A 25,386-nucleotide genomic window follows, 5' to 3' on the forward strand; every position below is an offset into this window, starting at 1 on the left:
TCTGTGGCCTCCTCTTCCAGCCATATGGTATCACAGCTGCTGCTATCCAGCTTGGCACAGAATGCTGAAGAGACAATATTACCAGTGAACATTCAAAGTCAATCATCCCTAAATGGCCCCATCATGGGTCCATCCCCAAAAGCATATTTCTGACAGATGCTCCAAAATGGATGCTCTCTTCATTGCACACTTGGATATGATTTGTTGACCTGCAGAGGCTAAATTGCCTTGGCCTGCAGAATTGGCCGTTGTTATTGATGGAGCTTTTGTTTGGAATTTGGAATGTTTGGAAACTTTTTTGGTAAACTAGAATGTTTTTTGTGAACTAGTTGGAATTTTTCTTTGGTAAATGAGTCTATATCTGATTTTTGTGGTTGTGTCGTACTACACCAGGGTTAGTCAAGCTAAGTTCCAACACATTTGTCTGTAATTTTCAAGTAATCCTGAACACCTTGACTGGTTTAGATGTGTATGCTGGAAGCTGGCTCTCCAAGAGCAGGGCTGGCTACCCCTGGTATCCACCTTAATTTTCAAAACAGATGTGGCTATTTCCTCTCAATGTGCAAGACTTATATTGTCTCTGTTGGGTGGAAACTGTGACTCTATATATGGACAGGTACTTGCAAGTCATTATATTATGAACATTTTACCAAAATAATAATAAAAAAAAAGCTCAAATGGAGTTGCAAGGTATTTGACCGTTGTTGACATGTATTGCCTGTCATTAGAATGGCCTCGTCTGAGGCAGAATGTGCACTGCATTACGTTTTCAGCAACTTACAGGTTATAATGTAGCTGTGGTCGCTCTGTTTTTTTTTTTTCATATGGCCAAAATCTCATGTTAATGAAGGGTTTCACACTGGTTATATATTTAGTGTTACTTGAGTAAAGATAACGCTGTGCTTATTCAAAGAACCAGTTCTTTATTTGCCCTTTCATTGCAAGCAAGCAGAGACGGTCCAAACTGCGTGAAGCACTTCATTAGCGATAGAGGCGGATTGAAGTTATAATGTTTGACCAACAGTTTGAGGAGCCAATTGAGTTATGAGGTTCAGTCTCAAGCTGTTTTTAATACGTTTTATTGATTTGAATATTTGCAAAACCTACAGGCAGACATAAAGGGTGACCAGTAGTAATGATTTATGAAAAAAATATGTAATCTGGAGATACAAGGTTTCTGCCTAACAGCGACAACATACAGTATAAGCTTATTAGCTTATGTATTATTAGGACAAAGTGTTACAGTACTGCAACTCATCATTTAGGAAAACACAAACCCAAGTTCCTCATCTCTTTTCTTTTGTTATGGCTTTTCGTGTCTGTGGTGTGTGTCTTTGGCTTCTGTTTGTTGTTTTTCATCACTGGCCCATTGACCGTAACAAAGCTTCACCTGATCCTACGGATGGTACAGCTCTACCTTCTCTGAGCCCCCCAGAGCTCTCCATCTGTGATTTTGATGGACAGCTCTGAATCAGCAGACTGCTGAAGGCAGTCATGCCCTGAACTTAAGAGCCCTTTGTGGTGGTCTATGTGATGAGCCCTCATCAGTCAGATGCTGAGAGGACATATCTCTCCCAGGGGATAGCGAGACCAGGCCCTTGAATGAACCCAGAAAACACACAGCCGCTGGTATATTCCTGATATCCCCTTACTGACACAATATCACACCTGCCGCAATTCGGACAGAAAATTATGGGTTTTTTTGCGCGGTTGTAAGAAACTCATTTTGGCAGCGCTCCTTATCTTGACAGCCTGTTATCACATTTTTATCTGAATACAAATGTTTTTTTGGGGGGGGGCTGCATCTTCATTGTACAACTGTTAGGAATCTATAACATAGCTAATGTTCAGGGCTTTTACAGTGTTTTATTTTCATTCTGAAAAAGGTATTATTTGTTGAAATATTGTTTTGTGTTGTCCAGGGCCTGGGAGCGGAAAGCAAGAATCTCTATCCCTTCCTCTTACCTGTTATCCAGCTCAGCACAGATGTTTCACAGCCCCCTCATGTTTACCTGCTGGAAGATGGTCTGGAGCTCTGGTAAGTCTCCAAAAATGTATCTGTGCCAAAGGTTTAAACTATGAATAAATGTTTCAACTCCATTTCTAGGTCATTATGCCTTTTGTACACTTTCAGTCAAAAGTCTGGACACCCCTGACTGGCTTAGAGGTTTATGCTTTAATGGTTGAAATGGTTTTGAAGACAAATATGAATTGTGCCTATACCTACATATGAATATATGAATGTCTTTTTAAAACTGTTTTTATTTTTTTGGACTCTATAGTGAAAGAAAAGCAGTCGACAAGTGTCAATATACATTCAGTAGCCTTTACAAAGTATGAGGTCACTTTGTAGGCCAACTGGCAGTTAGCATCACGCTGGTTCCCTCGACAAAAACCCAATAGAATTTTCCCATAGGCTTTTGGTTTATCGCTAAAAACAAGCTCTGTGATCAACAAAAGTTTATAATACTTTTGTCCATCAAGATAATTATCACAGATGAACACAAATTTTATGAATTTCGAAGCTTAAATGCAGTTGCCAGAAGTAAAAAGCTAAAGGTAGGCTATAAACGAACTACGACACTGTCCCATGAATTCAACGTCACCATCACTAAGCTTCCGTCAACTCTTTCAGTTTTTATCTAAAAACATTTTTCCAGAACTTTTGAATTAGAATAGTTTTTAAGAGCACAATTATAAGCATAATGATGCTGTAAAAGCAGACTGAGCTTATCTTTTCACCTTGATGACATTTAATCTCCTTGACAGCCTCTGTAGTCCCATTTAGCCACTTGCTAGCAACCGCCTTTTCAAGACACGTAACAGCTTAAAAAAAATCACAAGTGGGGTAATATTGATGTATTTTATGTCGAAGAATAAAACGTGAAAGTGTATTGAGCTTGTGTTCACCACAGACCTTATTTCAGCCATTTAACCAAAACCCATTGACTTCGGAAAGATGGAACCGTAAGTGCTAAAATGCTAACTCGCTTCCGTGTTTTGGCCTTCAAAGTGATGTCATACCTGCACTACTCTATATAACATGGCATTGGTTGAGAGTCTGCAGAGCTGTAACAAATTTTTTTTTTTTATGTAGCCAAAATCAGATTTGAGTGTGAGCAGGTCACGGTCTGAACTGACCCGCTTGCGCAAAAGAACAATAACAAAGACTGCACGCAACACAGAATTATACGGAAGTAAACACAGAGGTTATTTAAGTCAGCATATACACCTTCATTTATAAGGTGATGTGCCATGGCCGGAAGCCAGTGAATTTGTGCACTGCCGATAATGAGGATACAGACGAGGGTGAAGAGAAAGAGCAAATGTTTTCTTGTTTAGGTTTTCCAAGTTTGGCTAAGCAAGCTGTCACTGTAATTCATTTAATTATAACTGCTCACTGTCCCTCTACTGAATAACTTCGCTGCTCTCTCTCCATATTCACTGAGTGACCAAATATCTACCGGTTTGTAAAGCCTTTTGAGTGACTCCCATCAGCACAGAATTGTGACGAATGTTGATCTAGAGTGGCGTAAAAGTCGCATGAATTCTGATGTGACTGTTCAGACTGAGGTCGCATTGCAAAACATCACGCCTGTATCTGATTTAGGACTACATATGGAAGTGGCCCAAATCAGAATCGAAAAGATCAGATTCTATTCCAGTGTTCACACTGTTATGAAATAAACAGATCTGTGTCACAAATGAGCACAAAAAAAGCCTCTGCAGTCTGAACATAGCCTAGTTGGAGCTGTCCCTGCTCTATCACCCAGGGCATCGTACTTATCGTTGATATTGTTAAGTTTTGTTTTAATGCACCAAAGCTTTATAGATACATCAGTTTACAATAAAATTCAAAATGGCTAACAGGCAATGTGGTTGACCTTGAATATGACTGGTCATTGTACTTCGTTTGACCTTAGGAATCTCTAGAGGTTTGACTTTAGGCCATATGATTAGAAAAGCTATTGACAAATTGAACAATTAGTACAATTTCCTAAACTTCACAGGCATCTTTAAACCCTCAGGGCATTGACTCTTACCAGATGTTGAAAGCATTACCAAGATTCAGCCTCATATCTGTTCATATCTTCCAAATAGAAAGTAATGCTAAAATAAAGTTGTAAACCAACAGGTAGCAATATAGCACACAATATTGGATGATCGATTTAGTGGAGATTGAAAAAGACAGTTTCTACAACAAAGGGGTGATGAGTTATAAGAGAATGAAAAGTCAAACTTCGAGTGGAACACTGTTCTCCAGCATTGGGCTGCCATAGATTAATACAAAAGGAGGCACACAGCTTTGGTAACAATAAGTAGTGTGTCCACTGTCCAAACTTGGCTGGAAGTGTTTATTATATTCTCACTTGTCTCTCTGAAGTCCTTGATTTACCTATACTCTCTATATATTTTGCTTTCCAAATACGGAAATTTTATTTTATGTCTGTCTATCTATATATCAGCAGGATCCCATATCTGATCTGATCTCAATTCACTTCAAGAGTGGTTTTATCTCATCTCATCTCATGCTTCTACAGAGAGACTGAATTCTATAATATGCAGAATGAGGAATTTTATTATTATTATAATTATTTTTATTTTTTTTCATATTCAAGTGTTTGTTTTTTTTCATTGCCCTAAAGACCCCACATATATTTGACGTCACATTTCACCCAACATAGTGCGTAAAAAGTTCAAATCTGTCATAAAATTCAACAAAAACCACATGTGAGTCATGTGGCTGCTTCACCTCTGTACTCCACGCTGCTCAGCGATGCCAGCGGTGAGGGCAGCACAGAATAATGTGGCACATACTCTCCTCGGGCTCTTATGCTGTTTTTTGCACTGTGTGAGTTCAACTGTGCAGCTGGCCACCATGGTGAACATAAGGATAGGACAAATTTCCAGCTTTCTGTCAGCTCTCTTCAAACTGCTAGCTTGCTGCTCACCGTTGTAGAAGAAAGTCAACTAGAGGCATTGACATTGCCATAGCAATTGAATTGGCCTCCTTTCAGTTAATTAGAATGGAATTAGCCACAACCTTACTGGAAGTTCGATTGAAATTACTGGAAGACGAATTTCATACAAATGTCTGGGAAATAAAGTGTACTTCCATTCTGATCCACAAAATGTATTACATTTCATGAAATATACTCTACCGTTAAAAAGTGTAGGGTCAGTGATTTTTTTATTATTATTTTTTTTATTATTAATTATTATATTATTAAGCACGGATGCATTAAATTTATCGAAAGTGGCTGCAAAGACTTTTTCATTGTTATAAAAAAATCTTTCAAATCAATGCTGTTCCTTTTAACTTTCTATTCATCAAAGAATCCTTAAAAAAAATGTATCATGGCTTTCAGAATAATAAGAATAGTAAGAAATGTTTCTTAAGCACCAAATCAGCAAATGATTTCTGAAGGATCATGTGACACTGAAGACTGGAGTCATGACTGCTGAAAAGTCAGCTTTGCCAGCACATGAATAAATTACATTAAGTTGTAATAATATTTCTGTTTATACTGTATTTTCTGATCAAATAAATGTAGCCTTGTTGAGCATCTTTCAAAAGCATTAAAATATCTCACCGACCAAACTTTTGAACATGAGTGTATGTAATGAAATACACATTTCTAGACTTTCAAGCCTTTTTAAACTCGTTTTATTTTTCTTCAGAAATGTAATTTTGCCTTTCTGCGCTTTGTTTGCTATCTCAGTTCAAATTCTGAAATTTAGATTATTTCAGATTTTCAATTTCAAATTGCGTATAACTGTGAAAAATAGGGTATTTAATTTCTTGACAGTTTTGTATTAACAAATTAACATTATCATTTAAAATATCTCATGTTTTTTTATATGGGTTGAGATTTACCCAATTCATGACTAAGGATATGAGTGTCACATTTCTCCTTTGTTCAAGATATTCCTAACCTCAGGAATGCAGCTAAAACATTGCACTTGTATTAACTGCCCTCAATCTAAATGGGATCCCAGTTAGTGGCTCTTTCACTCCTGTCAACCACTGACACACGTAATGCTTAAAGGATTTGTGTGACAAATTGCCTGTCCAGATGCGAATGATAGCATGAATCATTGGAGTTGGGCCTCGGAGGAACCGGGCCAGCACTTTTTTATGCAAGTGCCCCATATTACACTTGCTGTCAAGCGACAAGACAACGCTGAGTCAGGAGAAATCTTACGCATAAATTAATTTATCTTCAGCTCCGGGTTTTGAATCGCTTGTCCTACATTCCGATCGATATTGTCTGTGATAATAAGCTCAACCCTCCTTTGTATTTCTAGATTTATTCTGTAGTGCTGTAATTCATACACTTTTTATCTTTTTCTCCTTTCTGAGTGAATTTCTCTCTGTTCCGTCAGTCTTCTCATTCTCTTCGCTCATCTCTTTGAAGAGTGTAACCCCCCCCATCCCCTTCAAGGCTTCAGACTCTCTCTCTCTCTTGGTTTGTTGTTCTTCCTCGCTGTCCATTTATCATTTTCTCTGAGTCACTCTATCTCTCTCGGATCAAGACAAAGAGAGTCACTCTGTACAATAACCCAACCTGCACAAAGACTCCTCTGTAGCCTCTGGATCAAATATAGCAGCACTTCAACAAATTTAGCAGCATCCATTCATTTTCTGCAATGCTTTTATAAAAGATCACCTGTTTTGTTTAAAGATGGAAGATGCTCAGCTTGAAGCCACCCTTTTTATGAATTGGTGCCATGAAGTGTTTCCATGGACACTAAAAGCATAGTTCTTTCATTGTAAAATTATATTACTAATGTCATGATGATCAAGTAACATCTTTGACTGAAAAAAGGTGTTGCATTTTAAATGAAGGCTGTTTAAATGGCATGATCTTTTTCTTCATTCAGGTTTGTGACTTTAGAGAACAGCCCTGCCATCACCCCTGAGCTTCTGAGGATCTTTCAGAATATGTATGCCCTACTTGGTAAGTAGATGCCTCTGAATTAGTTTTTCCTTAAGTGTCCAGTTTCTTTTTTTAAAATTACAGATCTAGCTAAAAGCCAGTGCCAATTTAACTGTCTAATGGACATGCCCTTAAATGCAGTTCACAGACTTTTCCATCTGAAGATCTCAATTTAGATAGTTGTTGACCTCAATCTTTTTTATTTTTTATTTAACGGTATCCACCTTTTTCCTACGCCCCATGACATTTTGCGTGAATTATGGGAGGAACTTATGGGAGTTAAACTGTAAGCAATCAGTGAAAGGTTCGCTCTATGAACGCAATAATAAGCATTTTCAAAAACAAGAAAAGAAATTGGAGGGGGTGTGTGTGTGTGGGGGGGGGACTTTGCTTTCCATTTGTTACTCCGATACCACAGCAAAAAACTACTAGCCTAACTAATAAAGTTAAAACATTATTAAAGGCAAGTGAACAGACAGTAAAAATAACAAAGTCTGTACACCAATTACAAGCATAGATAAATACAACATAACAAAGTTAAAAATAATGTAAGGTCTAACTGTAGTAGGGGTGTAACGGTTCACAAAATTCACGGTTCGGTTCAATACGATACACTTGTGTGACGGTTCGGTTCGGTACGGTTCGGTACGTTTTTGATACAGCAAAAAGAAAGAAATGCCAGAGAAATTTCCTTGATTTAATTTTTTTTAATTCTTTTTTTAATTAAAACTAACATCATAAAGTATGATATTTTTTTATTTTGAGCAATTCTAGAGCTATAATTGACTCTTCTTAGGAGTATATAAAACAAAAAAGCTCATTGGAAAAAATGAAATGTAATATTGTAGTAGTTAACAGGTTTATTTTAGTTCAGATTAAGTTCAGCAATTGTATTCATAATGTCAAAATAAAACCGACGTAATGTTACTTGAAGGCATTATGCCTACTATTCCTGCCAAACTTCCATGATTGCAGTTAGTGTTACTACAGTAAATCCATGGTGAATGTTGCTGATCTGTGGACACTGGATAGTTCATTCATGGCACAATGTTTCTTCCTGGTTTCCACGCGCTGTTTGATCCGTTAATAACGGAGAAATGTGAATTTTTCTCACTAGATCTCGCAGCGATGTTATTACTTCTGTGGCGAATTCAAATGCTTTCTTTACTGGATCTCTTATTAGCGCTGTGTAGTAACAGTGTCGCATGATCACGATCGGCTCGCGCTGCACTGGTCCAAACTGATCCTTCAACGGTCCTTCAACCACACAATAACGAGCAGTTTCGTTCCACTTGCATTACGTTTGCCATTTGATGTTGGGCAATGTTGTGGTCGCGCCGGCGTCTCTTACATTAGGAGCGCGCTTGCCACGTGCAACGCACTTACATCTGAAATAACGAAATTTTGGTCGGCAGGAAAAATGGTCCAAAGAACCGTTTGGTTTGAAAATGCGTACCGAAAACCGAACCGAAAGCCTCGTACCGAACGGTTCAATACGAATACGCGTATCGTTACACCCCTAAACTGTAGTATTAATTTCGGGTTCAGAAACGTAATAATTAAATGTAAAAACACTATATTCACTGTATAAATTTAATATAGATTATTTTTTGTTAAAGCTGTGTTTTGTTGTTTGATTAACATGACAGACAACATCAGGTATATATAAGTTGCTGTCACTTTAAGACAACATGCATGCACAGATCCAGTACAATGATACATATCCGATTTCTTTCTCAACTTGTTCTCTTAAGACATAACCGATTGTGTTTACGAGAATACTTGCCGAGATTTTGACATAATTTGTGTGTATGTGTCCATCCAAGTGCATGGGGAAACGAAAGATGAATCAGTTCGGAGTTTGCACGCTATCTGAAACGTGCCTCTCTCTGTGTGTGCGGCTGTGCGCACAGATAACAGCGCACGATACAGAATTCAATTCTCTTTTGCCTCATCTAGTGCTGGAATGGTCTTAAAATCTATTGAATGTGTAAACTAGCAAGAAAAAACACATGTTCAAATGATAACCTTTTGCTCTATTGCGGTTAAACTTTGATCCGCAATTGATCCGCGAATCACATGTGTGCCAAACCGTGGGGCCTGGTCCGTACGGATCAACAACGATCCGTTTAACCCCTAGGATCAACCTAAAAGCCATTTTTACTGTCGAATGGCCCTGAAATGCAGTTTCCAGAGCAGAACTTAATTCATCCTCTTCAATTTTCTCACTTATTGTTGGCAGAATATTAACTAGGTTGACCTCGATCCTGTAGTCTAATGGGTTTTAAAAATTTCAAGTCAGATTGGTTGTCAATCAGCAGCTTACTTATATAGTTATTTTATTCATGTGGGTGAGCAGAGGCCAATTTCATATTCTAGTTGATAGTTGTTGAGTTCTTTATTCTGCTCAGTTAGATCCCTTTAGTGGTTGTCTCTTTCACTTGTATCTTTAATTCACTTAAATGTTATTTCTCAGACGGGAATACGACGATTTTCAGAAAATTGCTGGTTTTGCTTCCCTGGAGTTGTTTTAGAATTAGATAATTAACGGTTTGATTGGGGCTTAAATATGCTTGCATCACCGCCTCCTAGCCTCTGGGAAATGTCACACAGAAGTGTTTCGCTGGATAGGGACCGTTCAAGCGTAAGGCCAACACCTCTCATAACCTTAGATGGTTGGAAAGATGCGTAGCCGTCGGAGTCGAGGGATGATCGAGGTCAGTACGAGAGAGAGAATAAGAGAAAGCGTTATATTAAAGCATCTGCCGGTCCATTGAAATGCAAAGAGAGGCAGCTGATTGAAGTGATTTTTCCATTTGCATGCTCATTTCTCCTATCCTCGTCTCTTTCAGGTGCTGATGGTAATATTAGCACAAGGGCCTGTTAAGACTCAGTCTCTTTCATCCATTCTTTGGGGAGATAGTTGAGAAAAAAAAAATTCTCTGCATGGAATGGAATGAGGATGGCCTCTGACCGGAAATTAGTCTGTATCATCTAGAGATTTTGAAAGTACTGGTACAAACTTGATACTAAAATAGAACAAATATAGCCTATCAACATTAAGCCCGGGACACACCAAGCCGACAGTTGGCCGTTTTTGAGCATCGGTCGGCTTAGTTTTTTTCGGTGTATTCCACACCGTTGGCTCTAGTCAGATGCTTATTGGGGGGCCAATTCAGCATGTTGAATGCACATCAGTGCCTTCAGTTAGAGAGAACTCTGATTGGCTTTTCAGCTTCTCGAACGAGTCCGTGCACGAGAATAAAAGCGAAAGTGATGAAAGGAGTCAAGACTGTACAAACTGAAGGCTATTAAAATTTTACATCATCTTACCTTAGCATTCAAATGCATGAATATATTCATAATAACTTCAAACTGGAATGAAGAAAGTGATCAGCATGATTGATTTTCAAAATGTTAAGCAAGCACTGCTTTCTTTACGGTTTATATCTGCAGTCCTAGTTTCGGTTTCCCCTTTTGAATGGTGAAAATAGGCTTGATGCCTGCTGATATAGAGAGTTATTACCTTACACGCAGGCACAGAACGCACATGCTAGTTGACCATCGGCAGAAGACCTTTTGGTGTTTTCAAGAGCAGCTTTTTGGCAGAGACAAGGCTTTAGTCTTTCTACAGAGTTATTGGTCATAAAAAAAAAATTGCTTATTGGTGGCTTTTGAGTAGTCGGTTGTCAGAACTGGTGTTTAGAATCATGAATTTCGCTGGTATTGATAATGACTACATTTTGGTATTGTGACAACCCTAGTTTAATCTCAGTGACTGATTTTTTTTCCCTCTGAAATCTGGTATTCATAGCAGTATGGCTTTTACAAATGCAAAGTGTGACAAGAGAGGTAGAAAACGTAACTCCGTTTGACAGAATGTGAAAAATGAAAAAGTTTCAGGTTGTCGCCTGCAGCCAGCGCTCTTGCGATCGCAGCGCACCGTTCAGGCCAGCTTATCTGCCTGGATGATGAAATCTCATCTGTGTTCTTAGCGCTGTTCGACAGGGGAGGAGAGCTCTCGCTGTGTGCCAAACAGCTCACTTCCCTCATCTCTCACTGCTCGCAGCTCCTCACCTGCTGAGGTCTGGGATGAGAGGCTCCTGCTACAGCCCTCCTGCTGACTACACTACTGTCTTTCTCTGATTCTGGAGCGTGTTCGTGAGGTGGAGCTGATTTACCGTGGCGCTGCCATTTGCTTCCTGTTACAGTGAAATAGCTTTAGCCCTTTAAGCCCTGAAGGCATTTTTAGAGTGACATACACAAAAGTAAAGACTTATAACTCCAAAACTGTAGCATGGAGAGTCAAATGGTAGGTATCGTTTGATAGAACACTTTTAGAAATGTTTAGAAAAAAATTATTAGATTTGGACATTCTCATGCTGAGTAACTGCTGATAAAAGACAAATACAAGTGTGCTCAAGGGAAATTTTACATATATATCTTATTTGACTAGGAGGTAGCAGGACAATTCTTTTTTTTTCTTTTTTTGGTGAAGTTCCTCTACATGTGAACTGCATCTGGATAAAATTGTGATAGCATAAACATGAACATCAAATTGGCTATACGCATTGTAAACTTCAGACTCTAAGCTTTTAAATGACACCTATTTTGTGTTGATCATCTTTGCTCACTCCTTTTTACTCTCAAGTAAAATGGCTCAATATTTAACAAAGCACATACAAAAGACCTGAACTGGAAGCGATGCAAGAATACAAAAGTTCTTTGAAAGTCCCCATTTCATGTTGTTAAGATACAACAATTTAGTTAAGGAAGTGGAGTTGCGACTTAGTTAGCTTCTACTCAGGACAGTACAATCAGGGATTGAGTTTTTGAAAAATGAATAATGTTCTCTGAATGACACTATTCAGTTTGTTGGGTTGGTGCTTTACACATTTACTCTGCGCCATCAGACCTGTGAACTGAAGTGACTTTTCCCTTAACCCGCTTGGGGGTTAGAGCCTGTAATGGAAATGTTGACACTGGGTTTAATAAGATTTTCAGAAATGTAATGAACTTCTCTGTTTGTGCCAGCAGAGCTTTATTAGCAGTGTAAATATCCCTACTTATTCTCTCACATACACAACAGAAATCCCATAATAAGTAAACTTAGGGCCATGAGATTTTCCTTTTAAATGCCAGAGATGGTTTGCAGCGGATTTAATAACCTAACACAAGTTCCTACCCATTTCAATAGCACCGGTGAGTGTCTGAAATGCCATCGGGCTGATGCCTAAGCCAGTCTGCTTTACTTACAGCAGTCCACAGTGGCAGGAAAGTCATTGCTTTTTCAAGAAATATGTTTCTATGGTGAGTTATTTCACTGTTACTGATGGCAGCGGTTGATGATCTTGACAGCGCTGGAATTGTCCCTCCCTCCCAGTTTTATCAGACCCTGCAGTAGAAACACTCACTGAATTGTCTTTTTTTATTATTATTTTTGACCCCCAGCAGCAAAAACCCATAGAATTGTGACTTCACCTCATAGATGTTTCAACGACCCTTTGACTGACTTTTTTCAGTAGAAGAATATTTATCGTCTGCCGGAGTTTTAGTCTGTCTCACTTGAAACTGCTGAGCGTGCCCTTGTGTGTGTTTTTCTTCCAGGACAAGTAATGAGGCCCGCTGTTCCTGATATGCTGAGAAATGCTTTTCAGGTTGTAGATATGCTGTTTGTCTGGATTTCATCTGATCAAGGGATGCTCTATCTGTCTCTTTGACTGTCTCTTTGGTGAATCTCCTGACATTATAAAAAAAAAGAAAAAAAAAGAAGTGCCTAGATGCTCTGGCTGTTAGTAGTATTTACTGGCTGTGTCAAAGAGTCGTAGCCACAAGCCTTCAGCAAAGATCAGAAAGATGCCCGTGAGAGATGCTAGTAATGGAGCGGCATCTACATTTCATAACAATCCCTTAGAGGCAAAAATAAAGCAAGCGTATTTTCTTTAAGAACTAAACTTTCAGAAGCACCACTCGAACAAATATCAACATGGGGCTGTGTACAAAGTCGGAATCTTTAGGACTACCACTGGTTATGTGAAAACAAAACGCAATTCCGTTTTTTAAACCTCAGGAGATACGGTTATTAATAGAGCTGTGGGATACAAGCGTTTTTATGATGCATCAGTTTGTATGTCTGTCTATCTTTCTATGTATCTGACTGTCATTCTATGTATTAGTTTGTCTGTCTATTTATCCATCATCCATCACTTTTTCTGTCTGTCTGTCTGTGTATCTGTCTATCTGTTTTCTGTCTGTCTCTCTTTTTCTCTCTATCGGTCTTTCAGTCATTCTGTGTATCTGTTTGTCCTTCCGTCCATCTGTCTACATTCTTTCTGTCTTTTCATTCTTTGATGAAAAGAAAGTTCAAAAGAACAGCATTTATTTGAAATGGTAGACGCTTTTAATGTTACAAAAGATTCTGTCACTTGATCAATTTAATGCATCCTTTCTGAATAAAATGATTCATTTCTTTCCAAAAAAATTATTTTAAATTTTCCTTTCTTCTTCTTTCTTACTTTTGAACAGTAGTGTTATAATGTTACAAAAGCTTTTCCATTTCAGATAAATGCTGTTCTTTTGAACTTTCTATTCATCAAATAATACTGATTTTTTTTTACTTAACTGTTTTCAACATTGATGATAATAAGAAATGTTTCTTGAGCAGCAAATCAACATATTAGAATGATTTCCAAAGGATCATCTGACACTGAAGACTGGAGTAATGATGCTGAAAATTCAGCTTTGATCACAGGAATAAATTACATTTTAAAATATGTTCAAATATTAAACAGTTATTTTAAATTGTATTAATATTTCTTCACAATATAATTTTATTTTATTTTTTTGTATTTTTAATTCAATAAATGCAGCCTTGGTGAGCATAAGAGACTTATTTTAAAAACAAAAAATTGTAGTATATATATATATATATATATATATATATATATATATATATATATATATATATATATATATACATACATATACATATATATATGTGTGTGTATATATATATATATATATATATATATATATATATATATATATATATATATATATATATAATGTATGTATGTATGTATATATACACACAGAAGACATACTTTTGGCATCCCTGCTCCACAAATTTAGTTTTAAAGTGTCATCTTTCTTAAAAGGCCTCTTAATTCAGTAAATAATTAAACGGTTAAATTAAAGGTTAAGATCTTTACGATGTTTTTACAAAACTCTTTCCGTCTTATTTGTTTCCAGTCACAAGATCTTATTTACAGTAAGAATAAATTTGAATGAATTAAAATATCTGTACTCTGAGAAATCTGTGATGTTTTTCGTCTTGTGCAACATATGTATGTCTTAGTATGTCTATTCACAACAATAGATTGTACTGGGAGGACAGTCTATAATCATCATAACAATGATGGCAATATTTTAAAATCTGGATCAATTTAATGTCGTACTGGGAGAAATATATATATTTTTTTATTATCAAAGATTTCATCTCTGAATGAAAAGATTACTGTGTTTCAGTTGAACATGCACTTATAATATGCAGAGAAGAGTTTAAAAACCAAAATAAAACAAAACACAAACTGCCTAACATTATGCCCTTTAGCTTGTCATGAAAAGCATGAAAAAGTCTTTGTGGTTTCAACACTATGTGCTTAAAAGCGCTGGCAAGGAAACCATTGAGAGCGTCACACCATACATATTGAAATGCAATTTACATAATTTTCTCTACAAAAGAATTTTTTCGCACACAGGTGGAGCTCTTCACAGGGTACATCTAATTTTCTACTTCAGTTAAATTAATGTAGCATTATCATCACCTCTGTGAAAGCCGCTGGACGCATATGTAAAGCTTCTGGTCTGTTAACAGTGATGGCAAGTTTCTCCCTGTTAGCTTGTTTGAGTTTCTTTTATAAATGTGACTTCATGTTGACCAGACCAGTCTTAAAACCTGACACGGATTTTCTTATGTACATTGATTTCATTGATATTTCGAATTGTTAAGCTAATATGTTTACTCTTAATGTATAACATTTGGTTCGTTGCCTCAAGCTATAGCTTAGATGTGACCTTTTTCGAAATAATTTAATGACAAAAATCCACTGAGGCTTGGGTTGGTTCTTCGAGAGGTTATGTCGCTTTTCTTGATTTAATGTCAGTGGGAAAGAATGGCAGCCATGTGAAATTTATTGAGTTGTGTTTATTTTGTTTCATTTTCACATCTAAATGCATTATCAGTGCCCTGCACACATCTGTTCAGCTGACAGGTTTTTTATTTTTTTGCCTTCATGCCTTTGGCCCTTGGCCGTCTGCACTCTTGAGAACTCAACAATTCTGAAGGCCTCAGCTCTTAATGTCTTAATGAAGCAAGGAACAATGGCTGAATATTAAAAGCATGTTAGCTGGCACGAGGGATGAAATTGAGATTTGTTCGGTGCACAAGGAAGACCTTGTATCTGTCCCTCATTGTCCTTAAGCATTTAAACAGTCACATAGCTTAATAGTAAGCATTGTTCTGTTTTTTTAATTTTTCATGAAAATTCCACTACTACTTTTTCAGCTATTATTAAATAGTAATAAAAAAATCTTGCAAATTTAAGCACTATATTAAATAAAGGCACTCACCTTTTTGGCATTGCAGTACGGATTGATTATGAGTGAAGTCGAATAGATTTACATTTTTCTTTATTTTAACTTCATAAATTATATGTGCTTTTGTAAAAATGTATATGATGCCTTTCCCATCCTGAAGATTGCTTTAAAAATTAGATTAAAACAATGAGTTAAAACTATTTATCTTTTTTTTTTTTCATTTCTTTAATTTTTTTCATTTTAAAGCTTCGTTGCATTCATTTCTAATGTTTTTTAAGTGTCTCACGCCATGAGTTTGCATTTAAGACATTGTGTTAAGTTAGTAGTTTTAAAAACATTCTATTTTAATCCATTGCTCTCTTGCCAGCCATTTTGTATGTGTCTGTCCGCATCCTAAGAAATGATTTGGGGTCAAGTGAATGCGTAAGTCAGCTAGTTGTTCAGGCGAACTAGTCAGGTTTAAAATATGTAGTTGTACTTGTTTCTGTTGCAGTGCTGCTAATATTGTTGGCTCATGTCTGATAATTACCTGCTCTTTTTGTCATTTGTAATCTACGTTCAATTAAGTGTCCAGTAAATGTATAAAAGTTTTTCTACTCTTCACATTATATTGAAGATTTTTTTCCACCAGTAATGCATTTTCCTTAAGATTTAAGTACTTAAAAAGAAAGAAGTTCATAGTTAAATGGTAAAGGCCATTTAATTGCCATTCAGGTTTCTTATAAAGCCTATATAAAATTGACATGAGACCAGAAAAAAAAAGTTGAAATAGATTTGAATAGCAGCATGTTTAATCATGCCTTAATGGAGTGGTCATTATATTCTCAGAGGGAGCCCGGTTTAGTCAGAGCAAGATTAGCTTATAGTTCTGTCTGACTGCATTAGTCCAAGAATTCCCAGCTAATTATTATATTTGAACTTCAAACACAAATGTTCATTTTACAGTTCCCTGTGGCATCAATAATAGATTTCAGAGAATTTTGGCACTTTGTTCTTTCCCAGAAAAAGACGTCTATATTACTCAGATTTAGTTTTGGTGGTCCTCCATGGCATCATTACATTAAGTGATGTAATATGATGGCAATTAAGACATTACGATTGTGTTTGCTTGTAAGTGGTTTCATTTTGATTTATACAGTATGAGTGCCATTGTCATGCTTAAATTGACGTCACACTTTGCTGTCAGACATTTCCAGCTTTTTCGATCTCAAAAACAAGCTTTGAAAGAGATGATGAGTGGCAAGACCGTTAACAATGCATATCTGATATTAATTGTAATGTATAATATTCTCTGAATGGTGTTTGGTTTGGCTGATTTAATCTGTGCAACCAGACCTGCAAAATGACATGGGATCAGCATTTTTCCATTATGAGCTCTAACTCCATGTGGCCTTCTGAAATGTTGACACTTAGCTTAATAAGGTTTTCGGGAATGTAATTAACTTCTCAATTTGCGACAGCAGAAATTAATTAGTGGTGTAAATACTCCTGCTATGGCATTAGGAATAAATTTAACACTTCAGAGTTTAGCCTAAAGAAAACCAAAGCAGGTCTTTACAAAAACTATGGTAATGGTAGTGGGCAGAGATGTTATTGTTGTTTTTGCTTATAATTGGTGCTATTTTGATTTATATGGGGGTGTTTTTTATTTTTTTCAATTTACAGCACATTTATGCCTTCAGGTGATTTTTATTCTTAAGTTATTACATCTAAAAAAAAACAAAAAAACATTTCAATATTTATTGAGTGGCAATGATTTATAAAAATAAATCATAAGCGTTGATTGTCCCACAACTGTCATTTTCATTAACAGAATGCTATTGAACACAATCTAATTTGAAATATGATAGAAATTGCTTACACACACACACACACACACACACACAAAACTATTTTATTTAAAATAGTTCTTTATTTTAAGTCCATGGGGCAAAAAGTGTCCATAGTTGAAGAAACACCCAGGAGTTCTGTCAGCTATGGCTTTATAGGCCTTATTCACAGCAGCACTTTTTTTTATGTTAAACAAGAATGAAAGCATGGCTGTGAGGGATGGACATCTCTCAGGGGGTTGTACTGTTATTTAATGTGTTTTTGGATTGTTCTGCTGATGAAACACTGCAAAAATATCTTTCTGAGAAATTTCAGTAGACAAAAAAACTCAATAGTCAATATGAGCTGTGGAAAAAAATAAGTTATCTAGGAGCTTTATATAGCTTTTTACAGCAGAGCCATTGAAAACACGGTAAATCTATCCCTCACAACCTCGCTTTCATACCTGTCATGGTGCTGCTCTGAATAAGGTCTATTGACGTCACTTTGACGGAAATCACAGCATCAGACCTCCACTTATATTCATTTTGCTGGTTCATATATTAAATCAGATTTGTTTACCCATAGTCTGAAAAATCACTGCTGACTAATTGTGAAATAGCAGGATTGTAAGTATGTTCCCTGATTCAGATTCAAGTTCTTTTTTCCCTCCATCTTATTTTCAGTTGTTCAGCTCATTGTGTATCTGTGTAATAACAGTGCTCATGACACACTTGTTACGGTGCTCTAGAGGCTGAGCAGAGCTGCCGTTCTTCTGATAACATCAATATTCATGAACTGCACGAGATGGTATAAATTAAATTGTTTCGTACCTCATCATCGTTAGATGTCTGCGAATCACGGCGAGGGGAAGCGGGGGAGCTTCAGAAACTATTTCATTTATTTATTGTAAAATGGGAACGATTTTAATTTTATTCAAATGATTTGAAATCCAAGCAGTCTGCGGACTGCGTTCCCATGATAGTGCGGTATGAAGAGGAAGCGTAAAGTGCTCTTGTACAGGAAATGGACCACTCAACACAGTTGAACAAATCCCATTTCTGAGAAACCAGCTGCTTTATCTGAACAGTGTCAGGGTATATATGCTTGCGTGTGTGTGTGTGTGTGTGTATATATGTATATATATATATATATATATATATATATATATATATATATATCACACACATACACATATATATATACATTTGGTCATGTGAAAAAGAAAGGACACCCTTTAGAATTTTATGGTTTTACGTATCAGAACATAAAAGTTATCTGGTTGTTAGCAAGTCTTAAAATGAGGTAAATACAACCTCACATGAACAACAAAAAAAATGACATATTACACCGTGTCATTTTTTATTTTAACAAAAATAAAACAAAAATGGGAAAGCCATAGGTGACAAACTAAGTACACCCTATGATTCAATTGCTTGTAGAGCAACTTTTAACAGCAATAAGTTGAAAGAAACATTTTCAGTATGACTTTATCAGTCTCTTACATCGTTGTGGAGGAATTTTGTCCCGCTCTTCTTTACAATGCTACTTCAGTTCATTGAGGTTTGCAGGCATTTGTTTATACACAGCTCTCTTAAGGTCCCGCCACATCATTTCAATAGGGTTGAGGTCTGGACTTTGACTGGGCCATTGCAACAATTCAGCTGATCTGTTGTAGATTTGTTGGTTTGCTTAGGATCATTTTCCTGTTGCTTGACCTAATATCGGCCAAGCTTTAGCTGTCGGACAGATGGCCTCACATTTGACTCTAAAATACTTTGGTATACAGAGGTGTTCATGGTCGATTCAATGACTGCAAGGTTCCCAGGTCCTGTGACTGCAAAACAAGCCAAAAATCATCAACCCTCTTTCAGCGTGATGGACACTTGGTATGATATGTTTGGGCTGGTTTTCGCCAAACGCTGTGCTGTGCATTATAGCCAAACATCTCCACTTTGGTCTCATCTGTCCAAAGAACATTGTTCCAGAAGTCTTGTTTGTTCAGATGCAACTTTGCAAACCAAAGCATGCTGCCATGTTCTTTTTAGAGAGAAGAGGCTTTCTCCTTGCAACCCTTGCAAACATGCCATACTTGTCCCGTATTTTTCTAATTGGACTGCCATGAACTTTAAAATGTTAACTGAGGCCTGTAGAGTCTGAGATGTAGTTCTTGGGTGTTTTGCGACTTCTCTGAACAGTGCACAGTCTGACCTTGGGGTGAATTTGCTGGGATGTCCACTCCTGGGAAGATTGGCATCTGTCTTGAATGTTTTCTACTTGTGAATAATCTTTCTCACTGTAGAATGATGGACTTCAAATTGTTTGAAAATGGCATTTTAACCCTTTCCAGATTGATGGGCAGCAACAATGGCTTCTCTCAGAACATTGCCCCGATGTCTTTCCTCCTTGGCATTGTGTTAACACACACCTGAATGCTCTAGACCAGCAAACTGCCAAAACTTCTGCTTTTATAGAGGTGATCACACTTGCTGATGATCAATTAATCAAAGGCATTTGATTAGCAGTGTCTGACTTCTACTTACCCTCTTAATTCCAATGGAATCAGTAAGAGTGTACTTAGTTTGTCACCCATGGCTTTTTCATTTTGGCCTAGTTTTTGTTCAATAAATAATAGGGCTGGTCCGAATACCATTTTTTGAGCTTCGAAGCTTCGGTAGTAATGAACAATGAATATTCGAAGCTTCGGAGAAAGGGGGCTGAACATATTCTTCTCTCTAATAAAGACAGGAATCTCTATGTGTCTGTATCAGTGTTAATTTCGTTGACGAATAATTTTCGTCATTATTTTCATCAACGACATTTTTTCACAGACGAAAACGAGACGATAACTAAATAAAAACTAGTTTTGAATGACGAAAACTATGACGAAAATCTATTGACATTTTCGTCAACGAATAAAAACTAGACGAAAATGTTAGATAGTGAAGATTTGGGAAGCGATCCAGTCTGATGTCCTGAATTTGTGGTAGATGCGCACATTTGTACTGTGACGTGCTGATCTACCCAGCGGCACACGAGTTGGCATGCGCTGCATGTCTCATAAAACGTTAAAACATGTAAACGTCTGGGAGAATGAGTAGAGCAGACATGTAGATCTGAATAAGAGTGACAACGCAAAAAAGAGCTATATTCGGTACGGTTTTCTGTGCGCACACACCCGACCCGAAGCGTGCAGCCATTCACATAGACACCTATACAGCGCGCGAGTACAGAATTGAGCTGTCTTTCATGTCTGAATGGACAAATACACACAACATTATGTCTAAATGTTCGTTTTGGAGAGTATTCATGTAAATGATGTCGGTTATGTCTTAAACAGTTGTGAGTGTATCGTATGTGCATCAGTGCATTGGATCCACATGTCATTGATCCAATGTCTTAAAGTGACAGTGGGTAATAAACCTAATGCGGTCTGTGTCCTTAATATTGATCAAGCAACAAAAGAAAAAGAGAAAAGCATTCACTGCTCGTTAATAGCTTTAATAAGGATTAATTATATTTAATTCATACAAATAAATATGTCTGCTTGAAAGAATAGAGAATGATGTATGTAAGTAGTTATAAAGAATTCATATATCATTCATTGAAAAAAAGACTGTGTTCTACTTTAGGAAAAGTGGTTTTATTTAATTTTAAGATTTTTTAGAGAAATTCTAAATAAATGCATTTAAATTTAAACCCATTATATTTTAGTCGACTAAATCTACTGTAGATTTAGTCGACTAAAATCTTATTGTATTTCGTCGACTAAAACTAGACTAAAACTAAAACAATTCAGATGACTAAAATATGACTAAAACTAAATGGCATTTTAGTCAAAAGACTATGACTAAAACTAAATCAAAATTTGCTGTCAAAATTAACACTGGTCTGTATGTCCGTTTGCATTTTGATTATTTCGAGAACCGTTCATCCAATCGACTTCACAAGGGAGTGCAGTGTCGCATTTGGTGCAATATAGATGGACACGTGAGACGGGACACGTTCAGAATGAATAAACTTTTAGTAAACTACAGAACAGTGCGAGCGGGAAGCGGCGCACCTCACGCGGGCAGGGCTTATATGCTCCGAGAACGGACACTGCACTAGTGATATAAAACGCACACACACAGGTCTGTTAACTTAAGCAATACTTTTAAGGCAGTCTAATATTTTTCTGACTAACAAATTACTGACACAGTAAAGGGTAGATTTAAATAAAGAAAAATGAAATTTAAATAAAGAAAAACGAAATTTATATAAATAAAAGCTAAATTTAAATAAAGAAAAAACGAAATTTAAATAAAGAAAAACGAAATTTAAATAAAGAAAAACGAAATTAAGTTAAATTAAAAACGAGATTAATTTAGATTGATAATAACGGGTAAAAAGGCTAATACATTTTGTTTCTATTATTAAAGGCTAATACATTTTTTTGTTTCAGGTGTGCAAAAAAAAACAACCAAATATTCGAATGTCAAATTTTCAAATCGAATACCAACCCACCGAACGAATATTCGAATATTCGGGTCCAGCCCTATGGCCACTGGATTTTCACTGGCGATTTGTGTGTTTTTCTGTCCATCCTGCAGATGAAGGGGCTTGTGATGTTGCGTTTGAACTTAACCAGCTCAGAAAAGCAATTTTATCTTCAGATCATCAGATGAGGATGGCAGTAGTGCTGTGTGTGTCACCGAGAGGTTGTGCAGAATGGAGACCCTCTTGACCTTAGAAAAGTACAAAACACGCTGCGGTTCCAGGCACAATTGAAGCAGTGATTCTGCCATCTCTCATTACTGTTAACAATATAAGGGTCAGCCCATCCTAAAGCCCTTGGAATTCACCCCAAATCCTATTCAGCCTTTGAGACATTTTGCACCATTTTTTTCAGCTGAGGTCGACCTTGGCTTTGTGCAAGGTCGTCTGCAAAGGGAAGCCGGGACAGTTGGCCTTCGCAGTGTCCTGATTTTCACAGTAACCAACTGAAAATATATAAAAGTCATGTTTAACAGGATAAAGGCCACAAGTCAAGCTCAATAAGATCAGCTTCATCTAATTGAAAAAAACGGTGTCAATGTTTGGATTCCATAGCAACTGTAGCAATGAATAGCAAGATAAGCAGTAGATGAGTGGCTTCCTCCTTGTTCATTGTTGTGCCAATGTGTATTGATATAATTATTACTGTAATTGCTGTATGATTATCTCTCTACTTAAAGCTTTGTGTACTGTAACCTTAATGTATCCACTTCACTAGCACTCCAAAGGGAAAATAGAGAAATTTGAACAAGGGATAATAAAAATTAATTATTTGATAATTATAAAAAAAATAATACTGTCAATACTGCATTAAAATATTTTGCACAAGCATTAACTGTTAATCTTTTTTTATTTATTATTTTAATATATACACACACTCACAAATATATACATACATAATCCTGGACAAAAAACAATGGCTAAACACAAAGCATTTAATTTTCTTAACTACAAACTGGTCAGGAAATGAACAAAATGTCTGCTATCTCAGAAAAACATCAAAGACAGAATGTTTTTGGCAGAATATGGGAAGTTTTATTCGCCGTGGTTCAGCAGAGTTGTGTGGAGTGATGAATCACAATGAAACACGAGTTGCATGGTGATGCTCCAGAGCATGCGTCTTTGAAAATCTGGTGAGAAATATATAAATAAATGTATCTCTATTACAAGTGAAGCATGGGGGAAGAGACTGTGTCATTGTGTATCAGTGAGCTACTTCACTGTGAAAAGTCATTTAATGCTTTGGAGAACAAGAGAATATTGCAGAATGGCTTGCTTCCCACAAATGAAAAGTTGTTATCTGAAGAGGAATGATCAGATGTTATTTTTCAACAAGACGATGCTCTTGTCCAAATTGCGAAGACAACCCAGAAGTGGCTTGAGAACATATTTTGGTCTGAGTCCAGATTTGAACCACAAATAGTGAATATTTGGTCTCGCATTAAGCTCAGATGAACTGGGAGACAATTTTCAACCACTCATGAGCTTTTTTAAGCCATTAACATTGAGTGGAACAACTCTGACTCTTCTTTCTGTAAAAAAGCTGTCTGCAAATTGAGGAAGGCTATTCTGTGCGAAGTTACTTTATCTACAGTATTTGTGCAAGTCTTGGTAATTCCCTGACCAGTGACCAATCAGAATCAAGTATTTCACAGAGCCGTGTAATAAGTGATGAATGGCCACTGCAGTTATTATCTTGTCTTCTATAAAGGAGTGCGAGTTATCGATGAGTCAGAGTAGCAGTGTTTTAAAGTTGCCTGTGCTCCAGAATGCTGTTTTGTTATATGAAATGTCTGTCTTTCCACATACCGCTTCTGTCTCCCTCACTGCTAGCGTTCATGTTCTCTCCCAACTGTTATTTTTCTATGAGATGTTACTCTTGTGATATTGGTTCACCCTGGTTTCATTCTTATTTTGTTTCTCTATTTCAGAACTGAGCTCGGAGAATGTGCGCACTTGCTTTCAGATCATCAATGCCTACATTTATCTCTCTGCTACAGATTTCTTACAGGTAGGAGTAAAAACGACTTCAAATAAGAGGAAATTCAAAGAAGATTGGAATGACTGTGTGAACGTAACCTTATTTGCACTTTCTCAAAAGGAATACATCTTAACGGACTACTGTGTGTGTGTGTGATGTTTCAGTTTTAATTATTGTGTATGATCAGTGACTTCTACAGGATCATTCCTGTTTGGAGGATCATTTAAGCTCTGTAACGGAAAAAATAAGAATACAATAAACGACTTTCAAACTTAGGCAATTTATAAATTCTAAGTAAGTTATGTACCCGGCAATGAGTAAAGGAACAGGATGTGTAACATGATGTTAATAAAAAGCTAAAGTTAGCTTATATGAGGATGGTAACATGTTAATTTAGTTCATTTTGATATTTTTTTATTACCATCTTTTGGTTGGAAAAATTGACTGCACCTGTTTCTTTCATTTTTTAACAACTAACGGAATGAAATGTTTTAACAAACCATTATTTAAATTAAAACCAGACTAACACCACAGAACAACTTAGAATTAATTAAATCCATTGCTAATACATAATGATGTTTATGTTGTCATTTTCCCATCAAAAATGGTGTTGCTTTCTGGAGAAATTATGTTATTTGTCTAATAAACCGCCTGTTGTTATTTAAATTAACTCAACGGATTAAGTGGGATATTTCTAAGATGTTTTGTTGGGAAACTTGTAATTGTAAAAATGCTAAAACATTTGAAATATTTCTCATAAAATATTTTTCAAAAAAAATGTGTTCAACCATGTGTTCACTTAATTGTGGTAATATTTGTGGTAATATATATGGTAAATATTTTCATCTTTTTTTAATTACATGTCAATATTTTATCCAATATAATAAGAATACAGTACATGATGTACTTCATAACAGAAATGATTGTGCCCTGTTTTTACACTCCTCCTCTCTCTCTCTCCAGAACTATGCTGAAGCTCTCTGCAGATCTTTCTGTGAACTTCTGAGAGACATCACCACAGAAGGGCAGGTCCAGGTTTTGAAGGTACGACTCAATCCCTAACACTCTTTCGCAAACAGCCTGATCCATCCTTCCTCGCAAGGCTCTTTTGTGCTTGTCTTCTTGACGCTCCGTATTGAAATGAAGTGCCCTGACACTGCTGCAGAGTAATGACTAGAGAACCCGTTCCTCAACTCTGTCATTTTGGTTTTGAGTAGACCACAGTCAGCTCAGCTTCTTTCTTTTTTTTTTGAAGCCAATCTCAACTTTGCTTGCTTTACCTTATGCACTAAAGCTCTTAGATCTGACAGAAGAGGCGCGCTCTTTGACATCGCCCTCCGTTTTTCAAACGCTTCTCGTTTCCACACCAACAGTTGGGGTGGATTTCTACTTTGAAGAAACGGTGAAAGCACTATTTGCAGGACCCTGCTATTTTATTAACTTCGACCATTTTAATTAATTCATTTTACCATGTGACCAATTGGACCTTGTAGCACAGATAATTATCTTGCAGGGGTCATA

General features: G+C 36.7%; 1 protein-coding gene across 2 annotated transcripts in view; it reads left to right on the top strand.

Annotated features, from left to right (window-relative positions):
* Positions 1-25,386, top strand: part of ipo11 (importin 11) — a 163,766-nt gene that overhangs the window by 91,545 nt on the left and 46,835 nt on the right. For both annotated transcript variants that reach the window (XM_084138669.1, XM_084138670.1), the window contains exons 21-24: positions 1,923-2,038; positions 6,886-6,962; positions 23,816-23,895; positions 24,829-24,909. In XM_084138669.1, coding sequence (XP_083994795.1) covers positions 1,923-2,038; positions 6,886-6,962; positions 23,816-23,895; positions 24,829-24,909 — 354 coding nt within the window. The remainder of the gene's footprint in view (positions 1-1,922; positions 2,039-6,885; positions 6,963-23,815; positions 23,896-24,828; positions 24,910-25,386) is intronic.

Source organism: Abramis brama (assembly GCF_963993115.1).
Source record: "Abramis brama genome assembly, chromosome: 16".
In the NCBI taxonomy this organism is placed as follows: Eukaryota; Metazoa; Chordata; class Actinopteri; order Cypriniformes; family Leuciscidae; genus Abramis; species Abramis brama.